We start from the raw sequence: 27,063 nt of genomic DNA on the forward strand, positions 1-27,063 counted from the left end.
ACCCGGAGGAAACCCACACAGACACGGGGAGAACATGCAGACTCCACACAGTGACCCAAGCTGGGATTTGAACCCGGGTCCCTGGTGCTGTGAAGCAGCAGTGCTAACCACTGTGCTACCGTGCCGCCCCATGGCAAGCACACATGATTTCCATCCTTGGTGTATTTCATTTGCTTTTTCAACATGATTCCGCACCATCAGTAATCCATCAACACAAATGAATTTCAGAATTAATGTTTGAAGATGCCATGAATATTCAATGTATGGGAAAACTGTTTATTTAGAAATATCCATTACCATGGAATTAAACAAAATGGAAATATGCAGAATGCTCAGTGATAAGAAATGAACTATTTTCCACGTGCAGATATGTGGGAGGACATCGACCAAGCAAGATAATGAGACTTGTGGATAAAATTACAAAGTCAAAGTATTTCCAGAAAGCCACAGAAACAGAATTTATTAAGAAGAAAATTGAAGAGGTCTCGAATACACCACTGCTGTTAACAGTCGAGGTTCAGGAGTGTAAAGGAACATTAGCTGTGAATATTCCACCACCACCTACTGACAGAATATGGTAAGGGAAAGCTCACTTACAAATTTCAATGGAATTGCACTCTGGTTCTACAAGGCAATTTTATAGGTGGTCACCCACTACTGCATTAACTCTATTATGCATTTTTGAAGTGATGAGATCGCTAAATATGTAAGAAAACATAGATTGGCTTTTTCCATTGCCTGCCATAGAATGTGGGACTTTGTTCGTCTGTGACATGCCAATCCTTTGTTGTTTAATATGATTTTATATCCAGGCTGGAGTTTGTCTTATTGGTATTCCAAACTGGAATGCTGCTATTTGAGGGAAGGAAATGCAGTGCAGCTTTTATTTATTCATTCATGGGAAATAGATGTTGCTGGCAAGGCCAGCATTTCTTGTTCACCCTGAATTACTCTTGAGAAGCTGGGAGTGAGCCGCCCCCCCCCCCCCCACCTTGAACCATTGTCGCTCAGTCATTTGAGAGAGCAGTTAAGAGTGGGCCTGAAATCACAAAGACCGTGTCATCAAATACACAAAGCAATTGGGGAAAGCAAATGATATGTTGAGTCAGATCAAGGGAAGCAAGGGATAGGGCAAGAGTGTGGAGATGGCGTAGAAGATCAGCCGTGACAGAGCAGGTTCAAGGAACTGAATGGCCCACATCCCCTATTTCTTTTATTTACATATTTCAGATACTGATGGTGGAGGCAGGGGACAGATATTGATACCATGGTGGGGGGGGGGGGAGTACAGATATTAGTATCGTGGGAGGCGGGGATGCAGATGCTGGTTATGTGGGAGATGCTGGCATCGTGTTTGGGGGGAGGAATTACAGATGCTGGCATTGTGGGGGAGATGTTAACATCTGCCAGCATCCTGGGGAGGAGGTTTACAGATACTGGCATCACGGGGTCGGGGGAGGGTGCACTTGGTAATGCTGGAAGTTTGAACTTTTGTTATCGATGATCAGATAAACTTGCAAACCAAGTGTCTGTTTAACTTGAACCTTATCAGTATGTTAGCTGAAGTACATTTTGTCGTTCTGTTAATCATTGTTGTGTCCTATTGCTTCTCTGTGGATTTAAGTTTCCATAATGCTGATAAATCTATTACCTGGTTTATTATTTTGCTTTAAAGTTTCTGAAGTTGACTGATGAGATCTTTAATTCTTGTTTAAAGGTATGGTTTCAGAATGCCACCACACCTAGAGTTAAAAGCACGACCCAAACTGGGTGAGCGGGAAGTTACTTTTGCACATGTTACTGACTGGATAGAAAAGAAACTTGAACAAGAGTTCCAGGTAAGAAACTTATTTAGTATATCTGAAAACTTCACTGCCATTCCATGCTTCTTTCTAGCCCTCTTCCTTTATGCACTCTCCCTGTTAAATAATGTCATTATGACATAGAACAAGGCCATTCAGCCTATCAAGTGTATGCCATCTCCCTTTGGAGAATTGAGTTGGTCCCACTCCTCTGCTCTATCCCCATGGCCTACAATTATTTTTTCATTCAAGTGCTCAACAATTTCCTTTTGAAATCATTCACGTCTCTGCTCCACCACACTCATAGGCAGCAACTTCCAGGTTATTACCACTCGTTTCATGTAAAAGTTCTTCACACTCCCTGTGTTATGACGGTCACGGGGGATCGTCAATAGATTTCTCCAAGGCCTCGTAGAATACAAGCTCCCCTATGAGGCGAGTCGAGGCTCGCCCAATAGGGAAGGAGCAGCGGGGGTTTAAACCAGCTGGCTCCACTCAGGCCGCCAGTTGAAGGACCCCAGAGCTGACCTGTGCACTGTAGCCACCCAGCGGCACTTTGAGCGTGTTGTAAATGAAGGATGATGGTGACAGAAGACTGGCCTCGGAGAGATTATTCCTGGCTCTGTTCTGACTTTCACCTGCAATTTAGAGGTTTCCCTGTAGCCTACCAAAAGCCAGATTTCTCAGCAGAAGTGACAGTCCACATGGTAATACACAAGGAAGAACTTTTATATGGAAAGTATTGTTAGCTATCCTCCTTTACACCATAGAACATTTTCTTTAGTTAATGTTGAAATATGCCATGTACACATACACTGGAGTATTTGTAATTTAGATAAGCTGCTACAGATTTTCATCCAAAAGTATAGTTTTAATTTGAGTGCTGCAGTAAATCTAATGGTTAAGTTTCATCCGTTCTTTACTGGTTATTTTTGATGTGACTTGGTGGTATTCACTAGCACAGGGTGTGGAAGAATGCCTGGAATTTGTTTTTAAACTTATTAAGTAAATTATTATTTCTAACATTCTTGACAAGTTGTAAATGTTTTACTTCTAACAATAACAGTTCAGTTTATGATCCTTTTGTTTATAATGCAAGTAAAACTCGATGGAGGCTGCAAACATAGAAAACAGAAGCACAAGTAGACCATTCAACCCCTCGAGCCTGTTTCGCCATTCAAAATGAACATGGCTGATATGGTCTCAACACCACTCCTTGGCACCTTTAGAGTCTCGAAACCTATCTCTTTCCTGAAATGTATTCAGTGATTAGACCTTCACAGCCCTCTGTGGTAGGGAATTCCACAGGTTTGCCACCCTCTGAGTGAAGATGCTTCTCCTCATCTCAGTCCTAAATGGCCTACCCCATATCCTGCCCTTGCCCATTCCCCACCCCCCTCCACAGCCAGAGAAAACAACATCTCCTGCATCCAGTTTGTCCAGCCATCTGAGAATTTTATATGTTTCAATTAGATCCGCTCTCATTCTTCGAAATTCCAGTCGACTCAATCTCCCCTCATAATTCTGCCATCCAAGGAAACAGTTTGGTGAACTTTCACTGCACTCCCTCAATGACGAGTATATTCTTTATTGGATAAGGGGACAAAAACTGCATAGAATATTCCAGGTGTGGTTTCATCAAGGCTCTGTACAGCTGCTGTAAGACATCCTTGCTCCTGTACTCAAATCCTCTTGCAGTGAAGGCCAACATATAAGCACTTGCTCTACCTGCATGCTTGCTTTCATAACTGGTGTATGAGGACACCCAGGTCCCTTTTGTACGTCAGCATTTCCCAATCTATCGCCATTTAAATATTACTCTGCCATTCTGCTTCTTTATCTGAAATGGATAATTTCACATTTATCGCGTTATATTGCATCTGACATGTTTTTTCCCCACTCACTCAACTTGTCTAAATCACCTTGAAGCCTCTTAACATCCTCCTCACCACTCTCATTCCCACCAAGTTTTATGTTATCGACAAACTTGTAAATATTGCATTTGATTTCCTCATCCAAATAATTGATGTACATTGTGAATAGCTGGAGCCCAAACACTGATCCCTGTCAGTCCACACGAGTCACTGCCTGTCATTTCGAAAAGGATCCATTTATTCCTACTCTGTTTCCTGTCTGCTAATCAATTTTCAATCTATGCTAATATATTATCCGCAATCCAATACACTTTTAATTTTCCACACTAACCTCTTATGTGGGACTTTCTGAAAATCTTTCTGAAAATTCAAATCCATCACATCCGCTGGTCGACTCTTATTTATTCTGCCAGTTGCGTCCTCAAAAAACTCCAGTAGGTTTAACATAGAAACATAGAAAACTACAGCACAAAACAGGCCCTTCGGCCCCACAAGTTGTGCCAAACATATCCCGACCTTTTAGTCCTACCTATAACCCTCCATCCTATTAAGTCCCATGTACTCATCCAGGAGTCTCTTAAAAGACCCTATTGAGTTTGCCTCCACCACCACTGACGGGAGCCGATTCAACTCGCCCACCACCCTCTGTATGAAAAACTTCCCCCTAACATTTCCCCTGTACCTACACCCCAACACCTTAAAGCTGTGTCCTCTCGTAGCAGACATTTCCACCCTGGAAAAAAGCCTCTGAGAGTCCACCCGATCTATGCCTCTCAACATCTTATATACCTCTATTAGGTCTCCTCTCATCCTACGTCTCTCCAAGGGGAAAAAACCGAGCTCCCTCAGCCTATCCTCATAAGGCATGCCACTCAATCTAGGCAACATCCTTGTAAATCGCCTCTGCATCCTTTCAATCTTTTCCACATCCTTCCTGTAATGAGGCGACCAGAACTGAGCACAGTACTCCAAGTGGGGTCTGACGAGGATCTTATATAGGTGCATCATTATCCCCAGACTCCTAAACTCAATCCCACAATTGATAAAGGCCAGCACACCATACACCTTCTTAACCACCTCCTCCACCTGCAGGACCGATTTTAGAGTCCTATGGACCCGGGCCCCAAGGTCCTTCTGATCCTCTACAGTACTAAGAGTCTTTCCTTTTATATTGTACACCTTCATCCCATTTGACCTGCCAAAATGGACCACTACGCATTTATCTGGGTTGAAGTCCATCTGCCACTTCTCCGCCCAGTCTTGCATCCTATCTATGTCCCTCTGTAACTTCTGACATCCCTCCAGACTATCCACAACCCCACCAACCTTCGTGTCGTCGGCAAACTTACCAACCTATCCCTCCACTTCCTCATCCAGGTCATTTATGAAAATGACAAACAGCAAGGGTCCCAGAACAGATCCCTGGGGCACACCACTGGTGTCCGACCTCCATTTAGAAAAAGACCCATCTATACACACTCTCTGCCTCCTTTGGGCAAGATGTGGAGATGCCGGCGTTGGACTGGGGTAAACACAGTAAGAAGTTTAACAACACCAGGTTAAAATCCAACAGGTTTATTTGGTAGCAAAAGCCACACAAGCTTTCGGAGCTGCAAGCCCCTTCAGGTGAGTGGGAATTCTGTTCACAAACAGAGCATATAAAGACACAGACTTAATTTACATGAATAATGGTTGGAATGCGAATACTTACAACTAATCAAGTCTTTAAGAAACAAAACAATGTGAGTGGAGAGAGCATCAAGACAGGCTAAAAAGATGTGTATTGTCTCCAGACAAGACAGCCAGTGAAACTCTGTGGGGGTTACAAATAGTGTGCCATGAACCCAATATCCCGGTTGAGGCCATCCTCGTGTGTGCGGAACTTGGCTATCAGTTTCTACTCAGCGACTCTGCGCCGTCGTGTGTCGCGAAGGCCGCCTTGGAGAACGCTTACCCGAATATCAGAGGCCGAATGCCCGTGACCGCTGAAGTGCTCCCCAACAGGAAGAGAACAGTCTTGCCTGGTGATTGTCGAGCGGTGTTCATTCATCCGTTGTTGCAGCGTCTGCATAGTTTCCCCAATGTACCATGCTCGTTGTACAATGTACAATTATACATGTACAATTGTACATGTACAATGTACCATGTACGTTGTCTACCTGATACGCTGCAAGAAAGGATGTCCCGAGGCATGGTACATTGGGGAAACTATGCAGACGCTGCGACAACGGATGAATGAACACCGCTCGACAATCACCAGGCAAGACTGTTCTCTTCCTGTTGGGGAGCACTTCAGTGGTCACGGGCATTCGGCCTCTGATATTCGGGTAAGCGTTCTCCAAGGCGGCCTTCGCGACACACGACGGCGCAGAGTCGCTGAGCAGAAACTGATAGCCAAGTTCCGCACACACGAGGACGGCCTCAACCGGGATATTGGGTTCATGGCACACTATTTGTAACCCCCACAGAGTTTCACTGGCTGTCTTGTCTGGAGACAATACACATCTTTTTAGCCTGTCTTGATGCTCTCTCCACTCACATTGTTTTGTTTCTTAAAGACTTGATTAGTTGTAAGTATTCGCATTCCAACCATTATTCATGTAAATTAAGTCTGTGTCTTTATATGCTCTGTTTGTGAACAGAATTCCCACTCACCTGAAGAAGGGGCTTGCAGCTCCGAAAGCTTGTGTGGCTTTTGCTACCAAATAAACCTGTTGGACTTTAACCTGGTGTTGTTAAACTTCTTCCTTTGGGCAAGCCAGTTCTGGATCCACAGGGCAGCAGCCCCTTGGATCCCATGCCCTCTCACGTTTTCTAGAAGCCTTGCATGCGGGACCTTATCGAACGCAAACAGTTTGTCAAACATAAATCCTTGTTGACTTTGTCTTATCCTATTGATAGTTCCTAAGTGTCCTGTTATTCCATCCTTTATAATGGACTCCAGCATTTTCTTGACTATTGATGTTAGGCTAAAAAGTCTGTAATTCCCTATTTTCTCCCTTTTTTAAATAATGGCACTGTTCCAGAATCTACAGGACTTTGGAAGATGACAACCAACACATCTACTATTTCCATGGCCACCTCCTTTCATACCCTGGGACGTAGATTATCAGGCCCTGGGGATTTATCGGCTTTCATTCCCATTAATTTCACCAGCACTATTTTTTTAGTAATACTAATTTCCTTCAATTCCTCCTCCTCAGTAGACCCTTGATTCCTTAGGATTTCTGGGAATTTATTTGTGTCTTCCACCATGAAAACAGAACTGAAGTAGTTGTTTGTTTGTTCTGCCATTTCCTTGTTCTCTATTATAAATTCTCTTGTTTTGGACTGTAGGGGACCTACATTTGTCTTCATTGCTCTATTTTGTTTACCTCATGCTTTTCTGTTACTTGCAAGTTTACTCTCGTACTCTGCTTTGCTTTCCTTGATGTGTTTTTACGCCAGAAAGGAACATATAACTGTAGCAATGCATACACTCGTTCCTAAAAAATCATCTCGTACACACTCCAGGAATGCATCTACCACGGTATTGCTGCTAATTTGATTTGCCCAATCTATATGCAGATTTAAGTCACCTATGATTACTGTAGCACCCTTGTTACAGGCATCTCTAATTTCCTGTTTAATGCCACCCCCTACCTTACTACTACTGTTTGGAGGCCTGTGGACAACTCCCACTAATGTTTTACACCCCTTGTTGCTTCTTAATTCCCTCAGACCAATTCTACATTGAGATTTTCTGAGCCAATATCCTCTTTCACTGTTGCACTGATTTCATTAACAATACCACTCTACCTCCTTTTCCTTTGTACCTACCTAAATATTGAGTATCCTTGGATATTCAATTCCCAGCCTTTGTCACCCTGCAGCCATGTCTTATTGTAGCCGTGTATACCAAATTTTGCTGTTAATTTGTCTACCTTGTTGCAATGGCTCCTTCGTTCAGATATAGTGTCTTTCAAATTGTCTTTTTAACATTTTCACAGTTTTCTGTACTATGACCTTTTAGCCGTTAGCCCTAGTTTCTTCTGCCTTCCACATTTCATATTAAGGTAACATTGGATCATTTTAAATGTACATAGCACTGCGATGGACATGGGAGCTTTAATAGAATTCTAATAGTAAAATTTCTTCTTGAATTTTGCAGAAAATATTTGTTATGCCAAATATGGATGATGTGTATGTTCCAATAATGCATTCTGCCATGGACCCACGTTCATCCACAGTGTGGCCTTTAAGGGAGACACCAACAGAAGTTGCTGAACGACTGTGATGTACGAAAGTTTTATGTTTACAGTATTATGAAGTTGCTGTTCATGTGCTTTCAGCTGTACCATCTGTCTTTTGGACCATTCGTGCCACTATCCTTTCCAGGAATACTTGCAATTTGTTGTACTCAGTATGTGCAGTTTGCTGAGTGTATGTCTCTCTCTCTCTTTATGCATATTGTTAACAGCTAATGTTGTTATAACCCATTTATCGCCTAGGTCATTCCAAGAAAATAAAAGCCCAGACATCTATAGAGACTATATGTAATTGTACTTGTAAATGACTTGTTTGCCCTGAAATGCTTCAGTTTAGTCAGGTTCTCATAGGTCTGAGAGAAGATTTCCAGATCCATGTAATTGTATGGTTGCCTGAGACAACCTTGATGCAGAATTGATGCATGATTGCCTTGTTGGATCTGAGTATTTATAAAGTACCGTATAATGCATCACTAAAATGACAAAGCTGGTCTATAATTGCTAATTTCATGTAAGTTGCTATTGGATACTTGCAGCTCATTGCTTTGTGGTGATTTATGATTAGAAGTGTATTTGCAACTGCATCCTCTTTTATTGACTGATGGGTTCTGCTGACAGTCTGCACACAAAGTCTGGTAAGTTTGCATCTGCAAGCAAGATCAATGTTGTTCCCTTTATATCTGGATGGTACTTTATAAATTGTGTGGTAAGTTACTTTGTACAACTTACATTTTTACCGTTCATTGGATGCACATTATAAATGGACACATCCTTTTTGCCCAAATTCAGGAGTAAAATAGCTGCACAAGATACTTTTTCAACTCTTTGACATCTCCCTATTAGTTCACATGATCGAAGATAACATGATCAACCAGCTCCTGAAATAATCCACTTTCACGTGGTGTGTCTGTGCAAGAGGGAGGAATTATAGGATTATGTGACAACCACTGTGATAAATAATATAAAAGTATATTTTTCAAGTTTTACATTTATGGTTTATAAAAAGTGTTACAATTCCTTAAAAATATTATACTGTATAGGACAGTGCTATTATCCACTGCAGATTACATTTCTATGACCTAGCAGTGATAACAGAAACTCAATCCTTAGATTATATAGTTAAGAGTGCTCTACATAATAGTGGATGGGTATATTTAAGAGCAAGGCACTTAGTTCTAGTAGGAGTTTTTTTCTCCCTCATCATTCTAGTGCATGGTAGAAACGTCTCAATTATAGACAATTCCCTCAAATGTAAACTGAGTCAGAATTTTCAAATCTAAGTGAGCAGGTTAAGTAATAATCAGACCACTTAATCCAATTTTTCTGATATTAGTTTTTTTTTAAAAAGCTCACAATTTTTATAGCATTGTTAGGACTTGTAAAAGGTGTTCCTCACTGACAGTTAAACATACTCAGTAATTGGCCAGTCACAACTATAACCAATGACAATGGATCTACTGTTTACTTTTAAAGGTTGTGTGGTTTGCAAAATATGACCAAACGACGTGAGGCTCTTGCTGCTTCTGTAATTGAGAAGGCACTTGCCTTTCAAACTCCACTTGTTAACCTTCTGATATGTTCTCATTAAAAACTTTAACCTCTTTTTAATTACTGGAAATTACTGAAACTATGGTGAAGAATCCTGGTAGCATTTTTCTGAATGAAGGAAGGGGAAGCTATAAAAATGTTGTATAAGGAAATCTGTCATGTAGGCCAACTCCTAAGTGTCACATTTGTTTTAAAACCAGATTTTCTCTAGTTCCCCTACAGTGAGAAAATGGGTGTCCATCCTGAGCCTTTATTTTGTATGTGATGTTTCTATACAAGGTCTGCAGAAATGTCAATGTTACTTGTACTTCAGTGCCACTGTGCTCTTGGCTATTATAATTTGTCTTGGCTTTTCAGTATATTTTTTTCTCCATGTATTTCTTGAGCCATAAGTTTCCCCACAGCAGACATTCAACTTGTGCGTAAATTGCCACTCACTACATGAATTGCAAATAGAAAATTGAAGACTACAGTGTGAAGGATTTAACAAATTGTCTTTCAAGATGAAGTTTATATGAGAAAGCTGATGACTATTTGCAGAATGTTTAATTAAAGCTAAGTAATATATTTTAAGATGTGTATAAAGTTGTATTTTTAATTTTATACATTTGTTTTAATTTAGGCCTGTAGGCACAATATTGTATTTTGTTTCAATCTAATACTAGGGATGCGAAGGCCACAACACAATTTGACTGCATTCCAGTCTTAACCCACATTCTTGCTATTCTCTACTTACTTTCCATGGGCAATATTTGCCTGCTGGAAAAAAACCTTTGCATGTCTTGTTGTAGTCAGGCCCTTTGTGTGACCTGAATTAAGTGTGCAATAATGAATTATGAGTCCATGGACTAAATGCACTATACATAATCCAAATTAAATAAAGATTCTTATAAATTGTCATATTGTACTTCACATCAAATTAACATTGTGAAGGACTGGCTTGCTATGTTTTATTTAATAAATTCTTCAGTCTAGCAACTTGTGTGGTTTGTTATTCTTTGGGCAACTGTCACCAAGCTAAATAGTACTATAATTACACGTGCCAAAATAGTAGCCATTACTACTTGGAATTCTTTACTGTCTGGATATGTATTATAATTTCAGAATAGGTGGTTTAGCAATTCCAAGTTCTGATCTCCCCATCTATTTTCAATTTCAATATTTTCATTTCTTGATGATGTAGCTCACTTATGCTATGATGTTGTTTCATGGATGCTGACGCTCTGATTGTTAACTTTTTTAACCTGTGAACTGAGCATTTGGTCAGTTATTCCAGGAGGCAGGGGGGTTAAACGGATCAAAAAGAGAAAAATCAAATCAAGTTGTTTTAATGTAGAGATATACCCTATTAAAGTGCATTTATACAGGGGGTTAGTTTAGCTCAGTTGGCTGGACAGCGAGTTAGTGATGCAGAGCGATGCCAACAGCACGGATTCAATTTCCGTACTGGCAGAGGTTATTCGTGAAGACCCATCATCATCAACCTTGCTCCTCGCCTGATGTGTGGTGATCCTCAGGTTAAATTATCACATCAGCACTCCCCCCAGTTTACTTTAGAATAGTACAAAATACATCAATTTGCCCATCAACTCTTCACAACTATCCAGTTAATCCCACTCCATTGCTTTTCCCAAATCCCTGCAATTTTCTCCCAAGTAATGAGCCAACTTTCTTTTGAAGGTTGCTATTGCATCTGTATCCAACACCGTGCCAACCAATGCATTAAAAATCCTATTATGCACTCATTGCATGAAAGTCGCTCCTTGTGCCTTGTTGGTTCTTTTGCCAATCACTTTAAATCTGTGCTACTGATTTTTAGACATTTAATAAATTTTCTCTCGAGTGGTCTGTCCAGCAATCAGCTCCTGTGGGGGGGGTGCAGTGATATGCACTTTGGTCCCTTGCTCAGATGATGTATTTGAGCAGGTGTCAAGAGGGTGTTACTATGACGTCTGGTACTTGTTCTGCTGACAGAACAAGATACATTATGACAAGGTTGTTTGTGTTTTAGGTATTTTGTCAGCAGCAGAGTTAGGATTATCCAACCCTCTAATTACACCTCCTCTGAAGTCCGTTCTTTCCAATTCTGGAGTTGAAGTTGCTGAGGAGGATCAGTTTGTTGCCTGTTGGGATTCAGGCCTAAGGATTGTTTGAGGCTGGAGTAAAATTCCTCTTTGGACTTGTCTGTAGCTTCCAGCATTTCTGAATCTAGATTTTTAATTGGTAACAGGATATAAGTGTTGACAGCTGGGCCAGCATTTAGTACCCATCCCTCGCCACCCTTGAGGTGGTCGTGAGCTGCCACCTTGAACCACTGCAGTCTGTGGTATCGGTACAAACGATGCTGTTGTGGAATTCCAAGATTTTGACCCAGTCAGGATGTATGACTTGGAGAGGAGTACTTTCTTCCCTGTCCTTTTAGATGGTAGAGGTCACTGATTTGGATGGCATAGTGGTTAATACTACTGCCTCAAGCAACAGGGACCCAGGTTAAATATTGAGCAACTGTGTGGTTTTCCTCCCACAGTCTAAAGATATGTAGGTTTGGTGGATTAGCCAGAGTAAATATGCAGGGTTATGGGGATAGGGCAGAGAGGAGGGCCCGAGTGGGATGTTCTTTCTCAGAATTGATGCAAAGTTGATGGGCTAAATGGCCTTTCTGCAGATTGTGCTGTAGAAAAAGCCCAAGTAACTACAGTACACCAAATAGGTCAGTTCCTAAACTGGGCTCAATTTGAAAAATGCTATGAAGCTACTAATCCAATCAGAGGCTGGTTTCTCCCTGCATTTGGCTCACTCGTGGAAAGTGGTAAGCTTGGGTAAGGGGCCAGGGAGCAAGAGAGTGTGAGAATCCAGCTCTCCAGCAACACTCCTATATTAAAGAATGACCAAAAACACTTAGGTATTCAAACCTTTTAATTATAAATGCATACATAAATAGAAGGTTGTATATCAATCAGATCCAGTATTTATTTATTAAATACTAGGACAAAGGGCTGCAAAAATTACACGTTACATTAAACTTACAAATAAAGAACAGTACAGCACAGGAAACAGGCCCTTCAGCCCTCCAAGTCTATGCCACTCATTGGTCCAACTAGACCATTCGTTTGTATCCCTCCATTCCCAGACTGCTCATGTGACTATCAAGGCAAGTCTTAAACGATGCCAGCGTGTCTGCCTCCACCACCCTACTTCGCAGCGCATTCCAGGCCCCCACCACTGTGTAAAAAAAACGTCCCTCTGATATCTGAGTTATACCTCGCCCCTCACCTTGAGCCTGTGACCCCTCGTGATCATCACCTCCAACCTGGGAAAAAGCTTCCCACTGTTCACCCCATCTATACCCTTCATAATTTTGTACACCTCTATTAGGTCTCCCCTCATTCTCTGTCTTTCCAGGGCGAACAAGCCCAGTTTACCCAATCTCTCCTCATAGCTAAGACCCTCCATATCAGGCAACGTCCTGGTAAACCTTCTCTGCACTCTCTCTAAAGCCTCCACATCCTTCTGGTAGTGCGGCAACCAGAACTGGACGCAGTACTCCAAATGTGGCCTAACCAGCGTTCTATACACCTGCAACATCAGACTCCAGCTTTTATACTCTATACCCCGTCCTATAAAGGCAAGCATACCACATGCCTTCTTCACCACCTTCTCCACCTGTGCTGCCACCTTCAAGGATTTGTGGACTTGCACACCTAGGTCCCTCTGTGTTTCTATACTCTTGATGGCTCTGCCATTTATTGTATAACTCCCCCCTACATTTGTTCTTCCAAAATGCATCACTTCGCATTTATCTGGATTAAATTCCATCTGCCATTTCTCCACCCAATTTTCCAGCCTATCTATATCCTGCTGCATTATCCGACAATGTTCATCGCTATCCGCAAGTCCAGCCATCTTCGTGTCATCCGCAAACTTGCTGATAACACCAGTTACACCTTCTTCCAAATCATTTATATATATATCACAAATAGCAGAGGTCCCAGTACGGAACACGACTGGTCACAGACCTCCAGCCAGAAAAAGACCCTTCGACTGCTACCCTCTGTCTCCTGTGGCCAAGCCAGTTTTCTACCCATCTAGCCACCCCTCCTTGTATCCCATGAGCCTTAACCAACCTGCCACGTGGGGCTTTGTCAAATGCCTTACTGAAATCCAAATAGACGACATCCACGGCCCTTCCTTCAACAACCGTTTTTGTCACTTCCTCAAAAAACTCCACCAAATTTGTAAGGCACGACCTCCCTCTTACAAAACCATGCTGTCTGTCACTAATGAGATTGTTCCGTTCTAAATGTGCATACATCCTGTCTCTAAGAATCCTCTCCAACAACTTCCCTACCACGGACGTCAAGCTCACTGGCCTACAATTACCTGGGTTATCCCTGCTACCCTTCTTAAATAACAGTACCACATTCGCTATCCTCCAATCCTCAGGGACCTCACCTGTGTCCAATTAAGAGACAAATATTTCCGTCAGAGGCCCAGCAATTACATCTCTTGTCTCCCTGAGCAGTCGAGGATAGATGCTATCAGGCCCTGGAGATTTGTCAGTTTTAATGTTACCTAAAAAACCTAACACTTCCTCCATTGTAATGGAGATTCTCTCTAATGGGTCAACAAGTCCCTCTCCTTTGTGAATACCGATGCAAAGTATTCATTTAGGATCTCCCCTATTCCCTTGGATTCTAAGCAAATGTTAAGGTTTTATACAGAAATGGATGAAACTCAGATTTCAGCACCAAGTACGGTGTAATCCAGGAGCCATTGCCGCTGCAATCTTTTTTTTCAATCCTAGATTAAACCAACAGAAGTAAAAAGGTGGTAACAAAGTGAGACAGATATGATTAAATTGGATCAACAGTAACACTTAGCCTACACTAAAATTAAAGTTCTGGAATGGACAAGATTGTAAAGGGTTTTTCTGGCAGTTTAGGATGCAAACGGTCCCATTGTGCTATTGAAAAAGTAGAGCATTCTAGATATGAATTGTATGAGCCCACACATTAGCTTCAGTTAGTACACTGTTTTCAACGTAGGAGCCAATTCAACTCGAGGCAGGATTAAATTTAATGTTCTATTAGATTGCTACTAAGTACAAACTGTATGGAAACCAGCCATTTCTCCCAAACAGTCCATATTGAAGATTAGCCTCAGTTTCCCCTTCAATCCCAGTCGAGGTCAATACGGTCTCTAATTCAGTCACTAACTGTTACTGCATCCCTGTCTCAAATCCCCTTCTTAAAAGTCCTTTGTTCTAAAAATATCCTCTTCCCCGAACCACTAAAAAACATTCAATTTCCACATTCATAATTGAACATTTTAGTTTACCTGTTAGGGAGGAGGTTTCACTTTCTGCAGATTCAGAAATTCACCATCTGTAAGAAAATGGAATATTTAATACTTGGTGAAAAGTCATTTAGAAAAGAGAGAAACTTGCACTAAGGGTAGTTTAACTGACTGGAGTCAGATTTGAGTTGTCTTCACCAGTATCAGAAGTCTAACACGTTTAAAAAATCATCACGTTGTCCAGTCAAACACAATCACCAAACTAGAGAATCAAGCGCTCGATATAAATGTTTAAATTATATTTTATAATTACAGTGTGAAATTCCACTGCTGACTCCATTCTCTTCATTTACACCCTCAGAGGCTGTGCCCCCAAGAGCAGCGCCTGTGTGGTGCCCGGCCAGGGGGAGACATGGTTCAGGCGCTGGGTCAGCGAGTCAGCCCCCTTCCTGCGATCCGGATCGGGCAGAGCAGCCCCGAATCTTCCCCTCGACAAACCCCGCGGAGGCTTCAGCCTGGAGTCGCCACCCTGCAAACCCAAACCCAAGGCTTTAATGTCAGAGGCTGCGAACGTTTTAAATCACAAAATAAAACCTTCAGGAAAGAGAATCCTTTCTGTAACATACCGAGCTACACCGCTGTGTAAAACATGCTTGGCTGGCCTGATGTCAGTGGATTACATTTGCTGCTGACTCCAATTCCAGCCATCTCACCGTGGTCACCCCCAGAGAGCAGGCACCTTCCCCAGGGGACACCACCTGATGAATCCGCATCTCCCAATCATGCACGTTGGGAGGATGAGTAAATAGCCAGCCTTAGAAAGATTCAATCTTTATTGGAAGTATCATTTCTTTGTTCTTGCCATATTTCTGGATGAAACTGGGCTTTGTCAGATCCACCTTCATAAAATAATTTAATTTCAATTTCCAAAAGTGTATGAAGTTTGGGGCATGCACCATGTGTTGCAATATGGGTTCAGGTCCCCACCCTGATTTAAAACCTCTCAGCCCTAATAGACAATGGACAAAGTAGAGAAGCATTTTAATTCATTATTAGCTACAGCTCAATTTTAGCAAGACTTGACTCAGTATCATCAAGCAGTTCAATGGAGTAGAAGTTTCCAGAAAGGCTGCTGTACTGCATCGTGGACTCAAAAACCCATAATCACGATTTGCTTTTATGTAGCACCTTTTGTTAATGGACATGTATTCTATCAGACCAGGGACTGGGTTCGATTCCGGCCTTGGGTGACTGTGTGGAGTTTGCACATTCTCCCCGTATCCCCTAGCTGCCACACTCCGGCACCTGTTCGGGTACATAGAGGGAGAATTTAGCACGGCCAATGCACCTAACCAGCACATCTTTCAGATGGTGGGAGGAGACCGGAGCACCGAGGAAATCCATACAGACATGGAGAACAGGCAGTCACCCAAGGCCGAAATTGAACCCAGGTTCGAGGCAATGTAAGGCAGCAGTGCTAGCTACCGTGCCGCCCGAAAAGAGTAGAGCATTCTTGAATTGTATGAGTCTATACACAGGCTTTGGTTAGTACACTGATTCTATTCCCCGTAGGAGCCAATTCAACTCAAGGCAGGATTAAAATTAGTGTTCTATTAGATTGCCACTAGGTCCAAACTGTATGGAAACCAGCCATTTGTCCCAAGCAGTCCATATTGAGGTTTTAGCCTCCTCAGTTTCCCCTTCTATCCCAGTACAGATCAACATGGTCTCCACTTCAGTCACTAACTCTGTCACTGCATCCATCTCAAACCCCACTTTAAAACAGTCCTTTGTTGTAAAAGTATCCCCTTCCCCCAAACCACTAGAAAACATTCAACTTGCACACTCATTAATATAATTGAGTTTTTTTAAAGTTTATTTATTAGTGTCACAAGTAGGCTTTATCAACATTGCAATGAAGTTACTGTGAAAATCCCCTATTGAATATCCCAAATTGAACATTTTAGTTTACCTGTTAGGGAGGTTTCACTTTCTGCAGATTCAGAAATTCACCATCTGTAAGAAAATGGAAAATTTAACACTCTGTGAAATGTTGTTTAGAAAAGAGAGAAACTTGCACTAAGGATAGTTTAACTGACTGGAGTCAGATTCAAGATGTCTTCACCAGCATCAGAAGTCTAACACATTTAAAGAATCATCACGGTGTCCAGTCAAACACAATCTCCAAACCAATGGTTTTAAAGTTAAACTTTATTTATTAGTCACAAGTAAGGCTTACATTAACACTGCAATGAAGTTACTGTGACTATGTTCTTATGAACAAACTGGGAGATCAAGCTCTCAATATAAATGTTTAACTAAATTATGTTTTATAATGTGTGAAAATCCACTGCTGACTCCATTCTCTTCATTCACTCACCCTCAGGCGCTCCACTTGGGGGGTGCACAGCCTCCATGTGGTGCCCGTCCAGGGGGAGAGACACGGTTCAGCTGCTGGGTCAGCGAGACTGCCCCCTTCCCGCGATCCGGATCGGGCAGAGCAGCCCCGAGTCCTCCCCTCGACAAACCCCACGGAGGTTTCAGCCTGGAGCCGCCACCCTGCAAAACCCAAACCCAAAACAGAAGCTTTAATATCAGAGGCTGCAAACGTTTTAAATCACAAAATGAAACCTTCTCCAGGAAGGAGAATCCTTTCTCTAACATACCGAGCTACACCGCTGTGTAAAACATGCTTCACTGGCCTGATGAACTATTAAAAATAGATGAGGTTGGGGGTATGCAGTGTGTGTTGCAATATGGGTTCAGGTATCCACTCTGCATTTAAAATCTCTCAGCCCTAGTAGACAATGGACGAAATAGAGAATAATTTTAAATGATATTAGCTACAACTCAATTTAAGCGAGACTGGACTCTATTATCAAGCAGTTCAATAGAGTAGAACTTTCCAGAAAGGCTGCTGTACTGCGGAGTGGACTTAAAACCCATAATCACTACTTGCATTTATATAGCACCTTTTGAAGTGGGCAGAGCCATGGTGGGAATGTTAATGGACAATTATGTATTCTACCGGCCCAGACCAGGGACTGGGTTCGATTCCGACCTTGGGTGACTGTCTGTGTGGAGTTTGCACTTTCTCCCCGTATCCCTTAGTCACCACACTCCGGCATCTGTTCGGATACAGTGAGGGAGAATTTAGCACGGCCAACGCACCTAACCAGCATGTCTTTCAGACAGTGGGAGGAAAGCGGAGCACCGAGGAAATCCACGCAGACACAGGGAGGACAGACAGTCACCCAACGCCGGAATTGAACCCGGATTCGAGGCGCTGTGAGGCAGCAGTGCTAACCACTGTGTCGCCTGAAAAGAGTAGAGCATTCTTAAATTGTATGAATCTATACACAGGCATTGGTTAGTACACTGATTGTGTTCCCCGTAGGAGCCAATTCAACTCAAGGCAAGGTTAAATTGAGTGTTCTATTAGATTGCCACTAGGTACAAACTGTATGTAAACCAGCCATTTGTCCCAAGCAGTCCATATTGGGGTTTTAGCCTCCTCGCTTTCCCCTTCAATCCCAGTACAGATCAACATGGTCTCCACTTCAGTCACTAACTCTGTTACTGCATCCCTGTCTCAAATCCCATTTTAAAACAGTCCTTTGTTCTAAAAGAATCCCCTTCCCCCGAACCACTAGAAAACATTCAACTTGCACATTAATAAATATAATTGAGTTTTTTTTTCAGTTTATTTATTAGTGTCACAAGTAGGCTTTATTAACATTGTAATGAAGTTACTGTGAAAATCCCCTACTGAATATCCCAAATTGAACATTTTAGTTTACCTGTTAGGGAGGAGGTTTCACTTTCTGCAGATTCAGAAATTCACCATCTGTAAGAAAATGGAAAATTTAACACTCGGGTGAAAAGTTGTTTAGAAAAAGAGAGAAACTTGTACTAAGGATTATTTAACTGACTGGACTCAGATTCAAGTTGTCTTCACCAGCATCAGAAGTCTAACACGTTTAAAGAATCATCACAGTGTCCAGTCAAACACAATCTCCAAACCAATGGGAACAAACTGGGGGACAAGCGCTCGATATAAATGTTTAATTAAATTATGTTTTATAATTAGTGTGAAAATCCGCTGCTGAATGCATTCTCTTCATTCACTCACCCTCAGGCGCTCCTCTTGGGGAGGGGGGCACAGCCTCCATGTGGTGCCTGGCCTGGGCAGGGGGGGGGGGGGGGGGTGTGGCAGAGACACGGTTCAGCTGCTGGGTCAGCGAGTCAGTCCCCTTCCTGCGATCCGGATCGGGCAGAGCAACCCCGAGTCCTCCCCTCGACAAACCCCACGGAGTTTTCAGCCTGTAGCCACCACCCTGCAAACCCAAACCCAAAACAGAGACTTTAATATCAGAGGCTGCAAACATTTTAAATCACAAAATGAAACCTTCTTCAGGATGGAGAATCCTTTCTCTAACATACCGAGCTACACCGCTGTGTAAAACATGCTTCACTGGCCCGATGTTGGTGGATTACATTCGCTGCTGACTCCACCAACTCCAGCCATTACTTATTGGAGTTTAGAAAGATGAGGGGGGATCTTATTGAAACTTACAGGATACTGTGAGGCCTGGATAGAGTGGACGTGGAGAGGATGTTTTCACTAGTAGGAAAAACTAGAACCAGAGGGCACAACCTCAGGCTAAAGGGACGATCCTTTAAAACACAGAGGAGGAGGAATTTCTTCAGCCAGAAAGTGGTGAATCTGTGGAACTTTTTGCCGCAGAAGGGTGTGGAGGCCAGGTCATTGAGTGTCTTTACGACAGAGATAGATAGGTTCTTGATTAATAAGAATAAGGGGATCAGGGGTTATGGGGAAAGGGCAGGAGAATGGGGATGAGAAAAGTATCAGCCATGATTGAATGGCGGAGCAGACTCAATTGGCCGAGTGGCCTAATTCTGCTCCTATGTCTTATGGTCAGAGTTCAGGATGAAACTGGGCTTTGTAAGATACACCTGCATAAAATAATTTAATTTCAATTATCAAAAACAGATGAGGTTGGGGGCACGCAGTGTGTGTTGCAATATGGGTTCAGGTACCCACCCGGCATTTAAAACCTCTCAACCCTAGTAAACAAAGAACGTAGTAGAGAAGCATTTTAATTTCTTATTAATATATTAGTTACAACTCAATCTGAGCAAGACTGGACTCAGTGTTATCAAGCAGTTCAATGGAGTAGAACTTTCCAGAAAGGCTGCTGCACTGTACAGTGGACTTAAAACCCATAATCACGAGTAGGTTTACATTACTGCAATGAAGTTACTGTCAAAATCCGCTAGTCGCCACACTCCAGCACCTGTTCGGGTACACCAAGGGAGAATTTAGCACGGCCAATGCACCTAACCAACACGTCTTTTAGACTGTGGGAGGAAACTGGAGCACTCGAAGGAAACCCACGCAGACACCGGGAAAACAGACAGTGACCCAAGGCCGAAATTGAACCCGGGTTCCAGGTGCTGTGAGGCAGCAGCGCTAACCACTGTGCCACCGTGCTGACCGAAAAGAGTAGAACATTCTTGCATTGTACGAGCCTACACAGAGACTTTGGTTAGTACACTGACTGTGTTCCCATAGGAGCCAATTCAACTCGAGGCAGGATTAAATTTAGTGTTCTATTAGATTGCCACTAGGTACAAACTGTCTGGGGTTTTAGCCTCCTCAGTTTCCCCTTCTATCCCAGTACAGATCAACATAGTCTCTACTTCAGTCACTAAATCTTTTAATGCATCCCTGAATCAAATCCCATTTTATTAAAAATCCTTTGCTCTAAAAGTATCCCCTTCCCCCAAAACGCGAGAAAACATTCAACTCCCATACTCATTAATATAATTGAGTTTTTCAGTTTATTTATTAGTGTCACAAGTAGGCTATATTAACACTGCAATGAAGTTACTGTGAAAATCCCCTATTGAATATCCCAAATTGAACATTTTAGTTTACCTGTTAGGGAGGTTTCACTTTCTGCAGATTCAGAAATTCACCATCTGTAAGAAAATGGAATTTTAACACTCGGTGAAAAGTTGTTTAGAAAAGAGAGAAACGTGCACTAAGGATAGTTTAACTGACTGGAGTCAGATTCAAGTTGTCTTCATCAGCATCAGAAGTCTAACACGTTTAAAGAATCATCACGATGTCCAGTCAAACACAATCTCCAAACCAATGGGAACAAACTGGGGGATCAAGCGCTCGATATAAATGTTTAATTAAATTATGTTTTATAATTAGTGTGAAAATCCGCTGCTGAATCCATTCTCTTCATTCACTCACCCTCAGGCGCTCCTCTTGGGGAGGGGCACAGCCTCCATGTGGTGCCCGGCCGAGGGAGAGACACGGTTCAGCCGCTGGGTCAGCGAGACTGCCCCCTTCCCGCGATCCGGATCGGGCAGAGCAGCCCCGAGTCCTCCCCTCGACAAACCCCACGGAGGTTTCAGCCTGGAGCCGCCAGCCTGCAAACCCAAACCCAAAACAGAAGCTTTAATATCAGAGGCTGCAAACGTTTTAAATCACAAAATGAAACCTTCTCCAGGAAGGAGAATCCTTTCTCTAACATACCGAGCTACACCGCCGTGTAAAACATGCTTCACTGGCCCGATGTCGGTGGATTACATTCGCTGCTGACTCCACCAGCTCCAGCCATCTCACCGCGGCCATCCCCAGAGAGCAGGCACTTCGCCCGGGTCACACCTCCTGCAGCAGCCAATGAATCCGCCTCTACTCATCCTCCCAATCTTTTTATTTTTTTTAAAACAAATTATCCAAATACAAAACCAAATTCAATTATAATTTCATAGCAATGAATTGCAAACCCGAATACATTACAATCCCACGATAATAAATTGTAAAACGACAAATCAATATAACACAGTGTCAACAGTGATTATGCCATCCTTAATACAATAGCACAATCTACCATAAGACATTGGAGCAGAATTAGGCCACTCGGCCCGTCGGGACTGCTCCACCATTCAATCAAGGCTGATAATTTTCTCATCCCCGTTCTCCTGCCTTTTCCCCATAACCCCTTATTAATCAAGAACCTATCTATCTCTGTCTTAAAGACACCCAATGACCTGGTCTCCACAGCCTTATGCAGCAAAGACTTCCACAGATTCACCACTCTCTGGCTGAAGAAATTCCTCCTCATCTCTGTTGTAAAGGACCGTCCCTTTAGCCTGAGGTTGTGCCCTCTGGTCCTAGTTTTTCCGACTCGTGGAAACATCCTCCCCATGTCCACTCTATCCAGACCTCGCAGTATCCTGTAAGTTTCAATAAGATACCCCCCTCATCCTTCTAAACTCCAACGCGTGCAGACCCAGAGTCCTCAACCGTTACTCATACGACAAGCTCTTCATTCCAGGGATCATTCTTGTGAACCTCCTCTGGACCCTTTCCAAGGCCAGCACACAATAACAATAGCAAATATGCCTTTCCTTATACAGTAGACAACAACTCTCATTCCAAATGAGAATGGGGTCCATTGTAAGTCACCCTTCGCCTTCCGGGGTTTCGCCTCTCGGGGCTAAGCCATTTCCGGAGCTACACCTTCCAGGGTTGCAAACAGTTCATCCAGATGTATTTTAAACAAAATACATTATAAGTTCACAATGATAAATATACAAAAACAACAACTGATGTTGTTGTTTCAAACTCCAAAGATGTGCAGGCTAAATTAACCCTAGCATCGGGGATTATCAGGGTAAATATATGGGGTTACAGGAATAGGGCCTGTGTGAGATTGTGGTTGGTGCAGAATCAATGGGCCGAATGGCCTCCTTCTGCACTGTAGGGATTCTATGTTTCAATGAACTGATATAAACACAATATCAACAGCTAGCATGTATTACGAGTTACCTGCAACCAGGCCTTCTACTCATCCTCCCAATGTGCATGATTGGGAAACCCAATTAGCCAGCCTTAGAAAGATTCAATCTCAATCTTTATTGGAAGCGTCACCTCTTTGTTCCAGCCAGAGTTCAGGATGAAACCGGACTTTGTGAGATCCACCTGCATTAAATAATTTAATTTCAATTTTCAATAGTGTATGAAGTTTGGGGCATGCAGTGTGTGTTGCAATATGGGTTCAGGTACCCACCCTGCATTTAAAACCTCTCAGCCCCAGTGAACAAAGGACGAAGTAGAGAAGCATTTTAACTTATCATTAATATATTAGCTACAACTCAATTTGAGCGAGACTTGACTCAGTATTATCAAGCAGTTCAATGCAGTTTAAAGTTTTAAAGTTTATTTAGTAGGCTTACATTAACATCGCAATTAAATTACTGCAAAAATCTCCTGGTCGCCACACTGTGGTGCCTTTTTGGGTACACTGAGGGAGAATTTAACATGGCCAATTCACCTAACCAGCACGTCTTTCAGACTTTGTACTGCATAGTATACTTAAAACTCATAATCACTACTTGCATTCATGTAGGCCCTCTTGTAGTGGGCAGCGCCACAATGGGAATGTTAATGGATAAGTAATCTATTCTACCGACCCAGACCAAGGACCCAGGTTCGATTCTGGCCTTGGATCACTCTCTGTGTGGGATTTGCATATTCTCCCCGTGACTTTGTGGGTTTCCTCTGGCTGCTCCAGTTTCCTCTCATAGTCCAAAGATGTGTAGGATAGGTGGATTGGCCATGATAAATGTGTGGGGTTATGGAGATGAGGTAATGGGGAGGGCCTGGGTGGGATGCTCTTTCGGAGAGTCGATGCAGACTCGATGGGCTGGATGGCACTATAGGGATTCTGTGGTTCTGATGCTGCGAACACCTTAATTCAAAACCCACCAAGGCAGCTGGGGGAAATTTAATCCACTTCATCACCACATCTCAATACAAGCAATCTTGAAGCTGCAAAATCTTTGTTAAAAATCCATCTGGTACACTAATATCCTTCGGAGGAGGAAATCTGAAATCCTTACCTGTCTGGCCGACATGTGATTCCAAACCTGGAGCAACATTGTTGGCTTTTAACTGCCCTCTGAAATGGCCTAAGCAAGCCATTCAGTTGAAACTCCCTTCTAAAAGACAACCAAGGATGGGTAATAAATGCCAGTCTGGCCAGTGACACCCATATCCCAAGAACAAATTTTTAAAAGGCAGAAGTTTTTTTGGAACAGTGGAGGCTGTTGGGAGATTTAAGTGAGATGTATAAGATTATGAGGCGGCTGAATAGAAGATCTGTCCATCCTAAGATCTCCTCAGCAGAGAGGCCAATAACACGGGCATAGATTACTAGTAATTTGTGGAATTGTTAGAGGGAGGTTGGACATAATTCTTTTCTGGGTCCGGAATTAGCTGCTAGAAAGGATTGTGGAGGCAGACATCATTGTTGAATTTAAAACATACTTGGGCAAGAATTGAAATGCTGTAACATACACAGCTTCAGACCAAGACCTGGAAAGTGAAATCAGGCGGAATAACTCTTTGGATTAGAAAAGATACAAATGGGTGAAATAGCTTCTTTCAATGCTATAAATTTTCTATATTTCTATATACTCCCACTGCCATCAGAAAAGAAGAAAAAAAAATCATCTTTCTGGGGACTTTAATGTCAGGATTAGCCGTGACTCCAATTTCTGGAGCTGACCCGTTGGGAAAAATGATGTCTTCCTGTTGATAAAGTATGCTCAGCATGGCCTCATTATAACAAAATCCCCCTTCCGCCAGAAGGACAAATACAAAAGGGGTGGCGCGGTGGCACGGTGGTTAGCACTGCTGCCTCACAGCACCAAGGATCCAAGTTCAATTCCAGTCCTGGGTCACTGTCTGTGTGGAGTTTGCACATTCTCCCAGTGTCTGCATGGGTTTCCTCCGGGTGCTCCGGTTTCCTCCCACAGTCCAAAGATGTGTGGGTTAGGTTGATTGGCCATGTTAAATTGACCATTCGTGTCAGGGGGATTCGCAGGGTAAATACATGGGGATAGGGCCTGGGTGGGATTGTTGTTGGTGCAGGCTCGATGGGCCAAATGGTCTCCTTCTGCACTGTTAAATTGACCATTTATAACAGAGGGATTAGCAGGGTAAATACATGGGGATAGGGCTTGGGTGGGATTGTTGTTGGTGCAGGCTCAATAGGCCGAATGGTCTCCTTCTGTACTGTAGGGATCCTATGATTCCGTTCTTTGATTCTAAACCATATGGAGGCATCCTAGATCAAAGCATTGGCACTGCCTGGATTATGTCTTATGGTCTTATGTCCATATGTCTTACGCTCCTATGTCTTATGGTCTTATTCGAGGAATTAAGGGCTATGGGGAGAGAGCGGGTAAATTGAGTTGAAATCAACCATGATTGAATGGTGGAGTGGACTCGATGGGCCGAATGGCCTTACTTCCGCTCCTATGTCTTATGGTCTTATGGTCTTATGTCATTGTTTGGGTCAAAGATTGAAGTGATTTCTGCAATATTCGATTCATGCTGGGTTCTTACACCTGCTGGACAGATCATTAACTTGTTCAATCGGAACATCCACCTCACACCAAGACATTGCAAGGCCCAAACTTCCAAGAGAAAGAAAACCAATATCTAGCCGTAAAACAGCAGAATCAAAGAGAGACATTCCAAGTGGAACAATCAGGCTGGAAATTCTTCACATGCATTTTCAGAACAGTAGGAGCGAATAAATAAATCTAATGTCCTTTAGGGAAGGAAATCTGCCGTCCTTACCCGGTCTGGGCTACATGTGACTCCAGAGCCACAGCAATGTCGTTGACTCTTAAATACCCTCAGGGATGGGCAATAAATGCTGGCCTTCCCAGCAACGCCCACGCCCCATGAACAAATAAAAAAATAAAGACTTCTATACACAGACCAGTGGGTTCAAGCACCAGCGATACCTGGACCTGTTTGATGAAAGTGATACTGAAATATGAGACATACTAGAACAAAAACAAGCAGCCTTCATTGTCCGGCAGGACAACTCAAGGTTGCAAGTCGAGAAGGCAGCAATCCAACAGCTCAAGGCTGAAGCCCAAAAGCAAATGCAGAAATGAAGGACTTGTCACGTGAAGAGAAAGCCTGGGTGATCCAACAATATGCTGACCATCACAGCGTATAAAAACTTTCCGAAACAACTAACCAGAGATAGACTTACAATTCTTGCCTGAAAAGAGAAACAGGCACTAAGGGTAGTGTGCAAAGCATCATTTTCACATTCAAATTCGAAAGATTCCACGTGGAAATCAGATGGATATCAGCTCAGGAATACTGCTCAAATCCATTGTGTCTCAACATGTTGAGTAAGGAAGAAATTCTCTCCCACATCCTCAATATTTTCCCTGCCATACTATCCAGTAAATAAGGTAACATGTCCTAATTTCTGACCAATTATCATCGTTTTGTAATAAACATATCCTTTTCATTTTAGGTATTGTGATTATGCTTCAAATAGGATAAGTGGAGTGATTGACAAAACTTCTCGGGGTCTAAAGAAATCTCTTTATTCCCAGAGAATTTGGCTTCACGTGACTCAAGTCTTGACCCTTACAAAATATTTATTAGGTTGGGAAGCCGAAAGAGATCTCAGTCCTGGTTGGGGAGGGGAGTGAAAGAGAGGAGATGGGGGTGAAGGTGGGGTAGGGGTGTGTGTGAGGGTGTGTGGGGATATGTGTTGGGGGGTTGTGGGAGTGTGTGGGAGGGGTGTGGGAGTGTGGTGGTGGGGTTGGGGAGTTGGGAGTATCTGTGGGTGATGTGGGGTGGTGGGGGGTGGGGGGGTGTAGGGGGGTGGGGGTTGTGGGGGGTGGGGGTTGCCTAGAGAAGGGATCATTGTCTCAGGATATGGGATAGGCCATGAGATGAGGAGAAAGTTTTTCACTCAGAGGCTGGTGAACCTGGGAATTCTCTGCCACAGAAGCTGTGAAGGCCAAGTCACTGAATTTATTTAAGAAAGAAAAGGATAGATTTCTAGACAGTGAAGGTGTTAAGAGGTATGGGGCAAGAACAGGAGTATGGTGTTGAGATACAGGATAAGTCATGACCACATTGAATGGCTGAGTAGGTTCGATGGGCTGAATGGCCTACTAGTGCTCCTATTTTCTACATTTCTATTTTAACATTGGATCTCATTAATTGAGATTTGAGAAACATAAAACAATTTATTTCAACAAGGGAAAGGATACTACGGGAAACAAATTAAATTAGAACTACTGCTGTCATGGGCTGAAGAGGGTAACAGCAACAATAATTCAATCCAACACACCCTCATATCCATAACAATGATAAAATACAAAAAGTATGTTCACTCGGCTCTTTAATATAATTTTCTGTCAAAT

The 27,063-nt window shown here is 42.7% G+C and overlaps 1 protein-coding gene, 1 long non-coding RNA gene and 4 other non-coding genes across 7 annotated transcripts in view; 1 reads left to right on the forward strand and 5 right to left on the reverse strand.

The window, feature by feature from the left end:
• tex2 (testis expressed 2) overlaps positions 1 to 15,367 on the forward strand; it is a 147,203-nt gene extending 131,836 nt beyond the window's left edge. The window contains exons 10-13 of one of the 2 annotated variants that reach the window (XM_078225809.1): positions 368 to 577; positions 1,718 to 1,838; positions 7,827 to 7,953; positions 15,128 to 15,367. In XM_078225809.1, the coding sequence (XP_078081935.1) occupies positions 368 to 577; positions 1,718 to 1,838; positions 7,827 to 7,952 (457 nt within the window). In that variant the 3' untranslated portion in view covers position 7,953; positions 15,128 to 15,367. Of the gene's footprint in view, positions 1 to 367; positions 578 to 1,717; positions 1,839 to 7,826; positions 10,443 to 15,127 lie in introns of those variants that run through there. The other variant, XM_078225808.1, reaches the window with a different exon arrangement.
• On the reverse strand, positions 12,372 to 21,443 carry LOC144501797 (uncharacterized). Its single transcript, XR_013499199.1, has 10 exons — positions 21,341 to 21,443; positions 21,056 to 21,234; positions 20,729 to 20,772; positions 18,899 to 19,103; positions 18,567 to 18,613; positions 17,147 to 17,325; positions 16,739 to 16,782; positions 15,080 to 15,295; positions 14,809 to 14,855; positions 12,372 to 14,271 (listed from the first exon to the last, which is right to left on the reverse strand). It is a non-coding gene; the product is annotated as an uncharacterized LOC144501797 (long non-coding RNA).
• LOC144502156 (small nucleolar RNA SNORD104) lies at positions 14,942 to 15,004 on the reverse strand. The gene has a single exon (XR_013499293.1). It is a non-coding gene; the product is annotated as a small nucleolar RNA SNORD104 (small nucleolar RNA).
• LOC144502158 (small nucleolar RNA SNORD104) lies at positions 16,869 to 16,931 on the reverse strand. Its single transcript, XR_013499295.1, has one exon. It is a non-coding gene; the product is annotated as a small nucleolar RNA SNORD104 (small nucleolar RNA).
• On the reverse strand, positions 18,702 to 18,764 carry LOC144502155 (small nucleolar RNA SNORD104). The gene has a single exon (XR_013499292.1). It is a non-coding gene; the product is annotated as a small nucleolar RNA SNORD104 (small nucleolar RNA).
• LOC144502157 (small nucleolar RNA SNORD104) lies at positions 20,858 to 20,920 on the reverse strand. Its single transcript, XR_013499294.1, has one exon. It is a non-coding gene; the product is annotated as a small nucleolar RNA SNORD104 (small nucleolar RNA).
• Positions 21,444 to 27,063: the final 5,620 nt, after the last annotated feature.

The sequence above is a fragment of the Mustelus asterias genome, chromosome 12 (assembly GCF_964213995.1).
Source record: "Mustelus asterias chromosome 12, sMusAst1.hap1.1, whole genome shotgun sequence".
NCBI classification, from domain to species: Eukaryota; Metazoa; Chordata; class Chondrichthyes; order Carcharhiniformes; family Triakidae; genus Mustelus; species Mustelus asterias.